The sequence below is a fragment of the Hyaena hyaena genome, unplaced genomic scaffold (assembly GCF_003009895.1).
Source record: "Hyaena hyaena isolate Hyena2069 unplaced genomic scaffold, ASM300989v1 scaffold_273, whole genome shotgun sequence".
In the NCBI taxonomy this organism is placed as follows: Eukaryota; Metazoa; Chordata; class Mammalia; order Carnivora; family Hyaenidae; genus Hyaena; species Hyaena hyaena.
In genome coordinates this window covers 926,418-943,145 of record NW_024080904.1, presented here as the reverse complement: position 1 = coordinate 943,145, position 16,728 = coordinate 926,418, and the positions used below count along the sequence as shown (strand labels likewise).

Sequence of the window (16,728 nt, the reverse complement as noted above, 5' to 3'; positions counted from 1 at the left end):
AAAGGTTTTCCTCTCACCCGGGATGAACTCAGGATATAACATTTAAAAATATGTCTTAGAAGAAGCCTGCATGGTTTGGACCAGCTGGGGGCGGGGGGAGGGGGGAATTTATGCTCGTGTGGGTGCCAAAAACTCAAAGGACAGGAAGAAGCAGGCCCAGGCCCGAGTCTACACCAGAGGGAATCTTTCAGAAAGGAGAAAGTTTACCCTGTGTATGTGCTAAAAAGAGGCATCCGATGTGATTTTGCAAGGTGGGATCTGAAGTATCAATTTCTGGCTAGGTAAATCGACTGACTCTTTGTTAGCCAGGACACAGTTCACCCCCGTGACTCTGGAGCCTAGCAGAAGGTCCCCACCACAGGAGGGTCTTAGGTGATGCATCCTGAATACAGCTAAAATTTGAATGAAACTATGGACCAGCTGATAACCACTTTTTCTTCAACCAAAAGCAAAGATTAGTTTTACCTAGCTTAGTAAAATGTGCTGAATGCCAGAGAATTCATCACTGAAAAGCAAAAATAAAATAAAATTGTGGTTCTATGTACATATAAATGGGGAAATGACATGGAAAAGATAAAGGACATGATTATCATAAAAGTCAGGGTGGTGGCTATTTCCAGAGGAGGAGGAAAGGGCTAAAATGGGAAATGGGGTCCCAGCAAGTGTGTTTAGAAATGGCTTGTGCAATGCAGGCAATAGTCTAACTAGTTTTGATCTGGGTGATGAATAGATATCACGTAATTATTATATGAGTTATATATTTATCTATTTACTTACTTATGAGAGAGAGTGGAGAGGGACAGAAGGAGGGGGAGAGAGAGAGAGAGAGAGAGAGAGAATCTTAAGCAAGCAAGCTCCATTCTCAGTCTGGAGCTCAACACAGGGCTCAATCCCATGCCCTTGGGATCATAATCTGAGCAGAAATCATGAGTCAGATGCTCAACTCTCAATGGGCTAAGCCACCCAGGAGCCCTGCAAAGTTACTACTGATAAAACTGCATGTTTGACACATTTCTCTATATGTATTTGATATCTCACAATAAAACTGGTAAATATATATATTATATAACATATATAAATAATATATATGTATTACATAATATATGTAAATAATATATGTAATGTATATGTGTTATATATACATATATATATAACACAGGAAAACTAATAAAAGAAAATACCAAATTGTTAATGGTGATTATTGGAGACGGCATGACTGTGGGTGACATTTTCCCTCCTTCTTCTTTCTCTGTATTCTAAACATCCTTACATGTGTATATAATAACTTTATAATTGAACAAGGAAAATAAGTTTATAGTTGAAATGCCTCATTATCTAAACAAGGCGACAATGAAATCGTGAAGGTTGGTTACAATGCTGCTGGCCTGTAATTCCACCATATGGAGAACTCTGTCTTCTCCCTAAGGTTTACTGTGTGTGAAAAAACAGCTCTCCAGGGCAAGTGGGGGAAATAGCATAGGTGCCACTGGCTATCACACAGGCTGATCTTCCGAGTCTTCCCTCTCCAGACTCAAGGGCAGCTTCGACTTGTGGACTGTTCGGGGGGAAGAAGGAGCCTCAGACAAAATCAAGCTCAACTCTCAGAATCTGTAGAAAGCATAAGGGGCTTATCTAAGAACACACAATAAGGAGAACCATGTTGAGGAATGGGGTCATTTTATCACCTAGGTCTGCACCATCCCCATGACAGTGGGCTTCTAAGATCACTTTTCCTTACAATGATGGTGAGAAAAATTCTTGAAGATCGACGAAAGCCAGAAAAAGATCCCATGCACGATATTGTGATTTATAAAAAGAACTATGTTTATTTTTATCTTCCTCCTCATCTCTAGGCAGAGCTCCCAAAACTCTTGAAATTTCCTTAAGAGATGAGAACAACTAAGGTGTCTTAGTATTTATAAGAAACTCCTTTCAATCACATCTGAATTTATGCTAATGAGGTGACTTTTGGAAAGAACCTAAGGATGGTGGAGGGGCTGGTTCTTAGGGGGAACCAACCAGATGACTAGAGGGCTGGAATCTTCAGCATCCGGTAAGAGGAGGGAGGAGATGGAAGTTATATCAGCTGCCAATGGCCAATGATTTAATCAACCATGCCCATGTAATGAAGCCTCCATAAAAACCCATAAGGATGAGGTTTGGAGAGCCACAGAGTTAGTACACACGTGGAGGTGAAGAAGGGCATGGGAGTTCCGTGCTCCTTCCCCATACCTTGCCCTATGTACCTCTTCACCTGGTTGTTCATCTGTATCTTTTATAACATCCTTTACAATATCCTTTACAACAAATTGGTAAACAGAAATCAATGTTTCTTTCAGTTCTGTGAGTCACTCAAGCAAATTAATCAAATCAAAAGAGGAGGTGATGAGCACCTCCCATCTATACCTGGTCAATCAGAAGTACAGGCTTATAGGCTGGACAAGTGACTGGTCTCTGGTATTAGGGAGCAGTCGTATAGCTCTGACTCTGAAACGTATGGGATCTGATGCTATCTCTAAGTGCATAGTGTCCAAGTTTAGTTGGATTATAGGACACAGAGTCACTGCCGATTGAGAACTCCTGGGTCGAGTCAAAAAGCAAGCACACATGGGACCTTGTTTCCTAGCTCACCAAGCACCACTCTACCCAACAGGAACTGACTCTGGAAAGAAAGTTTACAGAACTGGGCCCTTCTCATGCCTGGCTACTCACACTGGGCTCTGCCAACAACATAAGGGGCAGGGATCATTCTCAGTTTATGAACGATGCAACAGTGGCTCAGAGGCATTCAACACTTTGCCCATAGTCACACAGCTTCCCGCTGATAAGACGGGACATAAGCCCAACTCCGTAGCACAGCAAGTCTGCTCTTTGCACTGGAAGAAATCTGATGGGCCAGCCCACTGCCTTAGGAATGCATATGGTGCTATTCAGCTGCAACCTTCTCAGTGAGAAGAAAGGCTAGTGAGTGACACATTTATGAAACCTTCTTGCTTTTTGCTACCCCAAGACTAAAAGGTTTCAGGATTGAGGCTGGTGGCCTTATGCTTCTCTGCTATCCCCGGGATAACTTCTCTAGCCTCCAAGAATATCTGGGCTGGCAGTGAAGAAAGGAGGTGGGACTCAGGGAGAAAGTGGAGAATGCAGGGAAAAGGCTACATTTTCAAATTCGTAATAATAGTGATGGTGGTATAATTTCTGATCCATTTGCCCCAAGACGTGTGATAAAAAGAAAAGGATACTATGCTGTGTGGGAGACAGAATCCTAGCCTGGAGTTTAGGACACTTGAGTTCAAGCCAAGCATAGTTCCTGGGCTTTTTGGCCTCAATTTGTTCATCTTTATCCTTGCCAGAAGGAAAGAGGTTTACATATGGTTAAAATCAAGTGAAGAAACCAGTTGTCTTTAAAAAAGGGAAAAGTTTGTATAAAGACATGTGGTTTTGACACAGAAAGTTACCTCAAAGAAACACAACTACTGTATGCTTTTCATGCTTCTATTTTTAAACATATATATATATATATATATATAAATGCTTATTTAGATTTGCATATGCATTGGGGAAAATATACAGGAAGATATATAGAGACCTAAATGAAAGAGAAAGAGGGCATTTGTTTGTGTGTTTTTCTTTATATATTTCAGCAGGGTTTAAATTTGTTTTATTTTAGGGATGCCTGGGTGACTCAGTTGGTTAAGCATCCGACTCTTGATTTCAGCGCAGGTCATGATCTCATAGTTCATGAGTTCCAGCCCTACACTGGGCTCAGTGCTTGAGATAATCTTTCTCCCTCTTTCTGCCGTCCCCTCACTCACACATGCATGAACACACTCCCTCTCAAAAGTAAATAAGCATTTAAAAAACACATAAAAATAATAAATTTTTTAAATTTTATTTTACAATAAGCATGAGCTACCTAAACAACAACAACTAATAGGAAGACTGAAGACAGGATGGGGAATGCACCTTATAGATTCAACGATTCTATTACCATAGTTAAGATGAACACAATGTTCCTCGTTTTCATTTCAGAGCTAAGAAAAAGGTATTTAATTACCAGTCTTCCAACAGCCACGAAGTCTGCCACAGCCACTGGGTCAGTGTCTGACCCACTCCAGTTTTCAAGGAGATAGCAGCCCTGTCACAACGCCTCCTACCTGCCCGGTCCTCTACATTTGCACTTCTCCCACACACACCTTGCACACGTCACCAGGCTCTACTCTCTAAACTACCAATTTTACTTGATCACTCCCCTCCTCCAGGGGACACTTTGGGTCCAACACCTGCTCTTCAACTGTTTGAACTGTGTCATGAAAGAAAGCCAGCACCCCTGAAACAGGGGGAGCCCAGAAAACCAGAGGGGGTGTTGCTTCTTTTTATTTTTAATCCATCCCACACCTTCACCCAAATCACAGAATTTGAAAACTGGCCTTACAGACTGTTGAGAATTTATTCTAAAGAAATAACTCAGAACACAAAGGATCCTTCTGCCCGAAGATGATCAGAGCAACACAGAATAAAACTGAAGGGGCGCCTGGGTGGCTCAGTCAGTTGAGTGTCCGACTTCGGCTCAGGTTATCATCTCGCAGTTCGTGGGTTCAAGCCCCGTGTCAGGCTCTGTGCTGACAGCTCAGAACCTGGAGCCTGCTTCTGATTCTCTCTCTCCCTCTCTCCCCCACTTGTGCTCTCTCACTCTCTCTCTCAAAAATAAATAAAATATTTTAAGAATTTAAAAAAATACAGATTAAAATTGAATACATTCACAGTGCTCATCAATCAGGGGAAACAAGGGAGAGAACAGTCCCCTCCATGGAGTACTAGGAAATGAGACAAATGATGTTTATGAAGACTTTGCCCTAAGGATGAGGGTTCTGGCATCAGGCTGCTTGACTTAAACTCCCTGTTCTAGAACTTAGAAGCCATGTGACCTTGAGTGAGGTGCCTAGGTTCTCTCTGCCTCAGTTCTTCCATCTGTAAGAAAGGGGTAATCCTGAGACCCGTGTCAGATGCTTTGGGACACAGCAACCCCCTGGACAATTTCAGCTCTCATCATCCCCGCATGAAATATCACATAATAGTTGCAGCGACCACACTTTGTGTCTACTTAGAGCCAGGTGCTGGCTCATTGTGCGTGCATTATCTCAGTTAGTGCCGACAGCAGCTTTGCTGGGTATTATTAGCCCCATTTTACTCAACAGGAACATGAGACTCAGAGGCCTTACATAATTTGTCCCAAGGTCACCCAGCTAGTGAGTGACAGAGCAGATTTGGGGCCCAGATTTCTCTGATGTCAGAAACTGTGCCCTTAAGCACTTCCCTGACCCCCTCAAAGTAGGGGCGACGGTAAGAGTAAATATATTCTCTCATAAGAGCACCTTTCCAAAGGCAGAAAGCTTTGTGAAGCAGGTGTGTGAAACACACAATTAAAATGTCAATAATCACTCCAGAGATGCTTACAAAAGGGAAGCAAAGGAATGGAGATCTTTTTCCTCCTGTGTGTTTGCTTTCCCACCAAACAAGGAGTTAAGCCTCATCCTCCACCCCGTGTTACCCTTCCCTCTCTCTGCCTCAGGCCTCTCTGATGTTAGAAATCTGCCTGCTGAGTACATGTATCATGAGGTCATAGATTTCAGGAATTGAAAGGAAACTCAGCAATCAGTGGCCCCTCCCCAGGCCGGTCTGAAGCTCCCTCTCCCTTCCAGCGTGAAGTCCACACAGACGTTGGCCGCCTTCCCCAAAGTGACTTGTTCCACTCTCGCGGCCAACAGGTGGCAGAACCAGGCATCGCCCACTCCCTGCCCCCACCTTTGGAGCTCCTTTCCCCCACACCATTCTTCCAGGAATCAAAGGGTAAAACCCATCACTTTCGAAGGGCAAGGGCTGCTCCCTGACTTTAACAGCTAATGACTTCCACACAATAAAATCAGCTTACCAGAAATACCATCAGACCCAGCAAATCTGGGTCCCAAAGAAATAAAATGAGGGGGAAAAGACAGAGAAGGCTTCAAATGTCACGGGAAGAATAAAATATTTAATATCATAAAAGGGTGCTGAGGCTTTATGAGAAAGGCACACATTATAATCCTGGAAACCCTATGTCGGACTCCACTGCCCTTCCCCCCCTATCTCTCCCCGCCATCAGGGCCCAGAAGGGAGGAGGGCTATGCTTAGAGTTCACAAAGAAAGAATATACAGGTACAGCTCCTTTCGTTTTCACTCCCCAAAGTTTAATCCTTATGCAGTCTCAAAGTCAATAGGCAAGTTCTAATCTCTTTCTTTTCTGACTCTCCTACCTCTTTTCCTGATACTCATTCTCTTTCATCTACCTGCAGATCTGGATGCAGAGGAAGAAGAAATTTTGGACTTTGAAAGAGGAGGGGGAGAAGGAAGTGTTCCCTGCCTTTACACTCCCTGACACTGGGGGACATTTGCATTATTCCTGGGGAACAATCCTTAGCCTCTGGAAGTTGCTATCTGATGAATTAAGAGAATCAAGTTAGATATACCCAGGCTTGAATTTCTGCTCTGCCTTTATCTGGCTGGTTAGACTTGGGCAAGTTTCTCATGCTTCCTAAATCCATCTCTTCGTGGACAAAATAGGAGTAACAATAGTGCTCACCTCCTGAGGCTGATGTAAGGATCCATTGTGATGATACATTTCAAGCATGTGTCCCAGGGCCTGGCACATAATCAGCACTCAGAATCTCTCTCTATGTATCTGTATCAGTAATTATTGATAGCACTGATTCCTTTGTCAAGAGCATCACCCAATTCATGCTTTCAATAATATGGTCAGTACCAGTATTACTGATGAAGGGAACATATAGAGAATTCTCCATGTATGGACCTGTTTGATCAGAGGACTCTTTGACTAGGACAAGATATAAGGGATGCTCCACCTTTGAAAATGGCTATTTCCCTGCCCGAGAGCCTCTGAGCTTTCATAAAGATGTGTTGTCCTCTGACTCTGCATATTTCTAAAGATTTGCAAGAAGAAAAATGTGGTGAGGATCATTCCTCCTATTGACTCTGGCAAAAGCCATCCTGATTGTACCATGAATCTATCACACTCCCTGTCACCAGTCTGCTGGGAGGGACTGGACCTCAAGAGCCCACTTCTGGGGAGAAGAAACCACATCTCAGGGCCCAGACCCCACCGTGGCTCAGCCCTGCATCACCCATCCAAGCGGGCAGAATGCCAGGCACACAGGCTCGGGCTTCCCCTGGTCAGCAGTGCCTGGGCTGTGCTCCAAAGTGATTTCCCACTCAGCTGATTCTCCTTGGGTGCCTTCCCCGCCCTTCTTGAGTTTCATTTCCTTTAATCACAGGCCAATGGAGTCATTAAAGAGGGAAAGGATGAGAAATGGAGAGAAGTGGCCTTGCTCTCCCTAGATGAACCAGATTGTAGTCTTTGTCTCCTTTTGAGTGGTGTAGAAGAGGCACCTGACCTATAATATAAGGTAATTCCTCTCTATGTTTATCTTGACTCTTAAAAAGGCAGCATTTTTTGGGTTGTCTTTCAGCATCTCACGGCAATCAGGGGTGTGTGCCCCTTCCTAATATCTGGGAGGCCAGATGGCTTTTTAGGTTGAAATGGGGGAAAAAAAAAAAAGAAAGCACAAAAGAGAGAATGAAAATATGGCTGGGTGATTTCTAGGGGCTGGGACAGAGTGGAATTGGTCTGGAATTCAAAGGGAGGGCTGGGGACTGATGCTAGACATACGTTCTAAAAGATACCAACACTCTGTAGGATTAAGTCAGTATGCAAATCCCCGTACCTTCCTCAGTCCTAACTTTCTATGAAGGCCCTGGACTGTCTGGTATTTGCCTTCCTCTCCCCTTTACCCTCCTTTTTCGATGCCTCTCCACCTACCCTCACGTTTTCCCAGGCAGTCCCCTTTTTCTCATGTGTCAAGTAGAGATAATCATACAACCTAGCTCATAAGCTAAGCACTCAAAATCACGTCTGGATACAGATCACTGTGTGGATGATTGCTCTTACATTACTAGTCTTTTTCTTATTTAAAGAAATTAATGTTTATTTATTTTTGAGAGAAAGGGACAGAGTATGTGTGGGGGTGCAGAGAGAGAGGGAGACACAGAATCTGAAGCAGGCTCCAGGCTCTGAGCTGTCAGCACAGAGCCCAACGTGGGGCTCAAACTCACAGACTGTGAGATCATGACCTGAGCTGAAGTCAGCTGCTTAAAAGACTAAGTCACCCAGGTGCCCCTAGTCTTTGTCTTTCTTAAAATGGATCTAACAGTGCCCATCTAGAGGGAGAGTTAGGAGCATCAACAGGCATGAACGTACCTAAGCTGGAACAGTGTTAGTGAGCATCCCTCTCTCCCACCCTCGCTCCCTTCTCTCTGCACTCACATCCACCTTATGAGATACTCTCATGCAGAGATGAAGTGATTTGTTCAAGGCCACACTGCACTCCTGTTGAAGCCCATCTCGTCTTCTGAGCTACCTTAGAAAACAGGTAGGGCTCCTTTTCTCATCTCCCCTGCCTGATTCAGTGTGCTGGATGCAGGACTGCTGGTGAATCAATCTCTGGACTGTTGCAGTGGCAAAGCTGATTATAAGGCCACTGCCTGGGCAGGTTCAACTGGGAGGGAGTCTTGGGATCAAATCTCGATTCTGTCACTGTTTTCCTACATGCACTTGAATTATTTCTGCGTCTTTCTAGGCTTTTGCTTTTCTGTCTGTATAATGAGTGCTGGCCTGGTTAGATCTCTAGGGTGCCTTCCTGCTCTGGGAGCCCTGGTCTGTGCATCTGTGCTGCAGGAAGAAGGTAGATTAAAGAGAGCCATGCATTCTCTGCTGCTCTTCCCATCCACAGGTGAAGTCCAATTCCCTCTCCGTGACTCCACACTGACCTCGATGACCCGCCAGGCAAACAGAATGGGGTAGAAATGATGTTCTGGGATTTCTGAGGCTGGGTGCTGAGAAGCCTTGCAGCTTCTGCCTGTGCCCTTGGACACCTGGTCCTGGGCTGCCCCTCTGCAAAGCCAGCCTCTGTGGCCTGAGAAGCACCGCCCAGTGCAGAGGCGATGGATGGGTAGGCACTCCAGTTGCCGGCCCCAGGGTGGGGTTGAGGTCCAGCATGGCCAGGCTCGACTGCCTGCTATTCCAGCACCTTCTGGGTAAGTGAAGGGACCCTCGCGGACGAAATCTTCCAGCTCCAGATGTCTCTGTCGTGCATCAGAGACAAGTAACCCAGCTGAACCTTTCCCATATTCCCGACCGACAAAACGTGAGAAAAACATCGGAAAAATGGAGGTAACCAGTGAACTGTCATTTCAACAGAGGCTGAGGGACACAGATCACCAGTTTGGGGTTGAAGCCATCAAGGGGATGCTTCCCCACCTGGGGGAACAAGGGTAACACCAAGGGACAGCCTGAGAAAAATGCTTTGGGTGGGGGAAGGGGTCAGCAGCAGCACAGGGATGCCCAAAGTGTCCTCCACACAATATTATGATGAAATGCCCATGGTTTCCTTTGGGTTTGCCCTCTATCTTGATTAAAATTTCGCCATGTTTATACTGCCACACAGAATAAATGGAACCACACTTACTTTTCCAACTGGTCCTTGCTGACATCATTACGTGGGTCAGATTTTTACTATTTCTAATAGATAACCATTTTTTTACCCTCCAGCACACTGAAGGGGACAAAAGTCTCCCTCCCCGCTCTGATGCTTCATTCACTGTTCCTTCCTCCATCTCTGATCAAGAGGTGAGGGTCTCCCCGGCAATAACTGAAAATCTGAATAACAAGATAATTCTTTTCATGGTATCTCCTGATCACCCTCAGTATTCTCACCGGCAACATTTTTATTCATCCTGCATTAGTTTCTTCTTGCCGCTGTAACAAATTACCACCCACTCGCTGGTTCAAAACAACACAAGTGTATTATCTTGCAGCTCCTCAGGCTGGAAGGCCAACAAAGTTCTCAGGTGGCTCAAATCAAGGTACTGGCGGAGTGGCATGACTTTCTGGAGGGTGTAGGGGTGAACCGTTTCCTTGCCTTTCCCAGTTGGTGAGACTTTTCCTTGGGTTGTAACGCCCTTCCTCCATCTTCAAAAGTAGCAATGTTGCATCACTCTGAACTCTTGTGCTGGCTCCCTCTTCCACATTACAGGATCCCGTGATGACACTTGACTTAAATTGATAATTCAGGACAACCTCCCTCTTTAAAAGTCAGCTTACTAGCAACCGTAATTCCGTATGAGAATTTAATCTCCGCCTTTGTTATGAAAGGTAAAATAGTCACAGGTTCCGGGCATTAGGATGTACAAGTCCGTGTGGGGGCTATAATGCTGCCTACGCCCAGTGACCCTCCCTAATCTGGGCAACTGTATACTTGAGGACTGCAGTATCCCAGGGACATTACCACAGAAGAACCAGAAAACCAAGCCAAATGGGTTCATTTTTTTTCATTTTGGGGTTCAGAAGTTGAGGTTTAGATAGAAGGTAAATCATAATGATGATAATGATCATGGGAAATCTGAGCTATGTTAGAGCATTGGCTCCTCTACCTCCATCCCTCCCAAAGAAGTAAGGATCATCTGAGCGTGGGAAGATAGGAACATTAGAAATGAAACATGACAGTCTTGCAAATGCTAGAGAATGTCCCTCAAAGTGATTCTGTGCTCTATTCGCACCAGGCTTGCCCACGGGGTGCTGAACAGGATGACAGGCTATAGAAAATAAGGGTGAGTTTGAGGGACTGGAAAGCAAAGAGTGTCCCCGCCTCACTTGCCAGACAGCATCTGGCAGATGGCAAGCACAGCGAGTGCTCTTCCTTGGTATGACATCACCCAACGACAAGCGGCTTCACAGTCGGCCTAAATCAAGAGGTCTTCAGCTGGCTCCTCTCAGATCCTCAAGCCCCCAGTGTGGTGCAGAATAGCTGCTACCCTTGGGCCCTCCACAGAGAGTAAAGCTACCTGATGCACAGAGCCAGCTGGCCTCCAATGGCCTTGTGGTGGGGACGGAGAGAGCAAGGCAGAAGATGCCAGGATAAACCACATGCCTATAAATCACATGGGAACAGAGCGGTGCTGGCACAATACCAGAAAGGAGAGACAGTGATGGACAAGGGCCAGATAAAACAGCAGACACTGGAACTGATAGGTAGTCATCCAGTACAGAACCATCCGTCACCCCCATGCTTAGATGGACATCAGCCCCCTTTGAACTTGGAACACTCAGGAAGAGGTGGGAGGCAGGAATCCTGAACTGAACTAGAATTAAGTTTCCACCACTAATGGATGGAGCAGAACAGAAATGATATTTGGTTACAGAAACATTATAGAAGATTAAACAGGCTGTGCTCCTGAGTTTTCATGGCCCCAAATACATCCACTGCATAAAAACATCAGTGATCCTGGTCTCATCATCTTGCACATAAGTGAGATTTTGTAAATCCCTAATCATCTCTAGTTATATTCTTTTTCAGAGAACCTATGAATTCAAGAGCTACTGTTTCCTTCTGAAAGATGAAGAAACAGGCTCATGATGTCAACATAGATTCTAAAGCTCGCTGATGACCAGGCCAGGGCTTCAGCCCAATTCGTTCAGCCCAGCCTTCTTCCCAAGCTTCTCTGCTACTATCTCCTCTCAAGGTCACAGGAAAGCAAGCCAAAAAGGTTCTGGCATGAAGAATAATACTGAAAACACGTTCCTGGGCCTCTACCTGGCCACCTTGTGGTGATACCTTGGGAAGTCACTCTAGTTCCTGCATGGATGCGGAACCTACTGCCCAGGTTTGTTGTGAAGATGAGTTATTGGATGCAGATGTGTCTGGGGAACTCTAAAATACTCTAAAAATATACGGTATTATTACTGCTTTTGTTTTTTTTGTTTTTGTTTTTGTTTTCTCCAAATGGGAGTTTCTGAGAAGAAGAGCTGTAACAAATAGCTTCTCTATGCAGGTATGCCAAAGAGAAATGAGAGAGATTCCCAAGTTCAGTATAAAAATGGTGTTTCCCCATCTATTTTGAAGGCACAGCAAAGAGTATGCCTTACCTCCATCAAGCCCTGGAGTTGCAACTTTAACATGAGGTCTTTAATCTAGAGAGGAAGGTCTTTGACAACCTTATCAGACTGTTGAATTTTCTCTTAACCTCCAGGGAACGATGTTCTTTGTCTCTCTCTTTTTACTTTTCCAGTTTACATTGATGGGGGGAGGGGGAAAGGGGCAACTCTTACCTAGACATACACACACGTGCGTGCACGCCTCTGCATTCTGAGGTTTCATTCTTCTGGGACATCTATCTTCGAGGAGAGAGAGTTTAATTAGCTGGGGAAATGGAGCTGATGGAAGAAGGGAATAGAGGCAGACAACTCATGCCTTTCACAAATATCAGCTTCCTGTTTTGGAGACAATACTGCTGATACGTGACACCCTTTTGAGCTGTGTGTCCAGAGTAGCCTTAAGACTTGGGCAAATCCTCCTCTCTCTCACTGGGCCTCACTTTACTAATATGAAAAATAGAGGGTTGGGTTGCAATACCCTGAAGTAGATAACCGCGGTCACCAACCCCCCTTTCTGTTGCCTGCACCCTACTTTTCCGTGAGAGTCTGTGCCCTTCCCCCAACTCACTACCACATATTGTAGGTAGAGCTGGCACTTCGCCAAAGTCTCAGGTATGACCGGGTCTGGGATGAGCCCAGTGTTTCTCGCTGACCACAGAGACTGGTACAATGAAGAATGTGAGGGCCAAGGTGGCCCAACGAGACGAGATCCTGTGACTTGAGCTGGTGGACCTAGGAAAGAGATGTCCTTGTCCTAGAGGACTTACTGAGGGGGGCAGCTGTAGCTGTCCAGCGAATGGCATGGTGCTGAGGAAAGCAGAGTGACGAGAAGGTGGATCCCAATGACATCGCTTTAACCCCTTAACCCTACTGTGCCTAGACTTCTATTTGAACCAGTACATTTCCTCTTTTTGCCTGAACTAGTTCTCAGTGAGTTTCTATCACTTACAATCCTAAGAATTCTAGTAAAAAAAATCTCTAATTGTTCACCTACTTCTGAAGATCTGCTGATCTTTAACTCTAAAATGTAGTTTAATTGCATTATGTCAATCTCTAGAAGCTTCTCCTTCGTATTGGTCTCCTAGCCATTGTCTATTTTTCTAGTCGTGGTGTAGGAGCATGAAGAGTGGACTGTGTACTCAATCTCCTGTGGTCTCTCCCAGAGCAGGAATTCACATCCCTGGACCCGTTCTTCCCTCCATCCCTTCTTTCTTGCTTCCTTATTTACACAGATAGTTGGGGTGTTAAGTTGGATCAACAGATTCCTGGGTTCTCTCTCAGTGTCCTGGGTGGGATAAACTTGAAAAAAGCCACTCTGTGCTATAAATGATTGTAGAGGCTAGAACAGATGTAATAGGTGCATGAAAACAACGGCGATCCTTGGAACAGTGTGGTCACTTTGCCAAGATGGGGAAGGAAAAGAAGACAGATCTGGAAAGAGATCCACTTGTTTGCCACACTGGCTGGGTGGTTGGGAGGAGGAGCTCAGGCAAAAGGATGGTGGGAGGAAAGGCTCCGAGGCATTAAATAGGCAAGTATGTTCAGAACCACATCTAATTTACTCCACCGGCTTTAGTGTAGAATGAAGCAAAGTGCTGGAGAGGTTGGAAAGGGCCAAATCGAGAAGGTATCGAATGCCAGGCGAAGAAGTTCAGCTTGTAAGGTGATGGTTCTCAAGTGTGCTTCTGTGACACCACTACCTTTCCATACATGCAACATTCATTAAATTGTTACAATTGTACGCTCCTGGAACCTACCCCCTCTATCGAATCAAAATTACTGGTGTGGGACCCTGAAACGTGCATTAAAATTTTTTTTATTAATGATTTTTAAAATTTATCTTGAGAGCGGAGGAGGGGTAGAGAGAGAGGAGAGAGAGAATCCCATGCAGGCTCTGCACTGTCAGCACAGAGCCTGATGTGGGGCTCGATCTCATGAACTGTGACATCATGACCTGAGCCAAAACCAAAAGCCGGAGGGCTTAACTGGCTGAGACACACAGCTACTCCTGGAACCTGCATTTTAAGCAAGCCCTCTAGTTCATTCCTATAAGACAAAACATCCAATCTGGGAGCCTCTTTCTATAGGCAACAAAGATCCTCACATATCTTTTTCTGTGTCCTTATTCCATGCCAGAAACTAGAGCTCTATGCAACAAGTCTGCGATCCTTCTCCATGCCTTGCTTTGGCCATCCTCACTCTTTTCTTTTTTTAAGTTTATTTATTTATTTTGAGAGAGAAAGAGAGAGAGCGCACACTTAGGAGGGGCAGAGAGAGAGAGAAAGAGAGTCAGAGAGTCAAAAGCAGGCTTCGCATCAGCGCATAGCTGCATGTGGGGTTTGAACCCGTGAACCATGAGATCATGACCCGAACTAAAACCAAGAGTCAGATACTTAACCGAATGAGCTCCCAGGCACCCCACCCCCTCTTCTCCTAATGTGAGTTGACCCATCTTTTAAAGCCAGTTCAATACTACCTTCCCCACCTTCTACCAACTTTAAAATCTCAGCTGAAATTCTTCTAGACATCTCACTGACATGGCCCCAATGTGTTCACAGAGATAAGACAGGCCCTCCCTCACTCCCAAATGGACAGTAACCTGAGGCCAGGAGCTTTCAAGAACCTATTGCATGTTGGGCACTAAAATGCTGATATTTCATTCTTCCAACAATTCCACAAGGTAGGTTTAATTACCCATTTTACAGATAAGGAATCTAAGGAAGCCTGGTGTCCTAAACAGGACATAGAGGTAGGAGCTCTGAGTAGTGTGACTCTCCTTCACAAGTCACCCCCCCTCCCACAGGGAGGGTCCCCAGAGAGCAGCTTTAGCACCTGGGCCAGCACCACGTTCATGGGCCAAGGGCACTTACCACACAACCTGAGGAGTCCACCTGGCGGTCAGACACGCACTTGAAGTTTCGAGTACAGCCTCCATTGTTCCGAGAGCAGTCGCGGACTGGCCCAAAGGAGGACAGTAGGTCGTTGATGGTTTCAAAGTACGTGGACAGCATCGCCTCTTCCCTTGAAGACAAAGGGGATGGTTAAAGCCCAGAGACATGCGTATCATTTGATTTAAACAATTAAATATGCTTTCAATACACTTAAGATCATCATTTATGGTATCTGTAACCAAGAAAATGATACACATCCATACTTAAGAAGAAGCGAATAAGGAAAAAAATCCAACAGGTATGCTCTCTCATGACACTGTATTTGTTTTCTTGTGATCAAGAGGAATATATTTGGGACGTTGAATTCTTTATTTCATCAACCTTCATAATTTGTGAAGGTAGGCAGGATATTTCCATTTTATGAATAAGTGAACTGGGGCTCAGAGAGGTGAATGTCTTGCTGAAGTCCACTCAGCTTGTAACGTGGCAGAATTGAAGTTTGTGCCAAGCTCCATCGGAGTCCAAAGAGCCAACTCTTCCCACTATATAACTCTCAACTTACTTGTCTACAGATTCCAGACCTCCCCATGGCAACTCTGCACAACGGGCACCTTCCTACTATTCCTACTTTGGGTATAAATTGAAACTTACAAGGTATGGAACCTACCCCAGAATTACCAGCCAATAAATACCAGGGCCAAGGCACAAACACAGGACTGTCTTACTCTAGAACTCCAGAACTGTATTTCATACCATCACATAAAAGTGACACCATAAGACTGGTAGCAACAGCTGTTGGGAAGGTCACAGGATTCTAGCAAATGCATCATTCCTCCCAAATGAGGTTCCCAAGAGAAAACACTGGACTCGGTACCATAATTCATGGATCTGCCAAAATGTTATTAGAGGTGATATACAGACAGAAGTTTATGGATGCTTTTTTCTGGTGAAAGAGCCCCCAAATAAGGGTATCTTAGCATGGGAGTATCCGTGATGCCCAGAGGTGAGAAGATACTAAAGCGACACCATGGGCAGTGAGAAGCAGCACACACTATCCCATGGTATATAGCTCATGGAATCCAGAACTGTGACAGGAGGGAGATGCCTGTAGATACACATGTTGCAGGGAGAGGCCAGTGAGCACTACGGGTGATGTCCATGGGCCATCCTTCATTCTTCTCCCACTGGTTTCCTCCACAGGCATGGAGTTCTAGGTTTTGGTGCCCTAGTTTATTTTCTGTCTCTGGCACGATCCCTTTCTGTCCCATCTTTCATACTGACTGCCAGGCAACTTGATAAATTCCAGCTCTAATTAGATACCCCATTGATTAATAAGAGTTCTCCATTACTTACAGAAGAAAATCTAAATTAGTTTCCTTGGCATTCAAGGTCCTTCATAATTTGGTCCTGCCTACCTGCCTAGCTCCATTTACCCTGTCCTCAAATCTTCTAGTGGTGAGCTATGGGTCTCCTCTCATTCCCTAAACACACAATCCTAGGTTAGGTTCTCTGAAAACAGACTCTGAAACAGTTGCATATAGCAGGTTTATCAAGGATCCCTCTTTTATGCACTTTTAGAAAAGTAAGCAAGACAGGACTGGACAAGGGAGAGGCTGACCTGCAACGTGGTTAATGCATGTAGATCTAAAACCTCAGTTCGTCCTTAGGGGAGCTCTAGAGGTGGGTGGCCCTTTAAGGATTTCCTGATTAGAGACAAGGGATGAGCCCTCCGCATCACCCTGTCAGCCAGTCCCTGGCCAAAGGCTGCGATCTGGAAGGTGGTACCCTTGCTCA

The 16,728-nt window shown here is 45.1% G+C and overlaps 1 protein-coding gene across 2 annotated transcripts in view; it reads right to left on the bottom strand.

The window, feature by feature from the left end:
- The window catches only part of ASTN2 (astrotactin 2), an 898,753-nt gene that overhangs the window by 348,890 nt on the left and 533,135 nt on the right, over positions 1-16,728 (bottom strand). For both annotated transcript variants that reach the window (XM_039245856.1, XM_039245858.1), the window contains exon 11: positions 14,914-15,064. In XM_039245856.1, the coding sequence (XP_039101787.1) occupies positions 14,914-15,064 (151 nt within the window). The remainder of the gene's footprint in view (positions 1-14,913; positions 15,065-16,728) is intronic.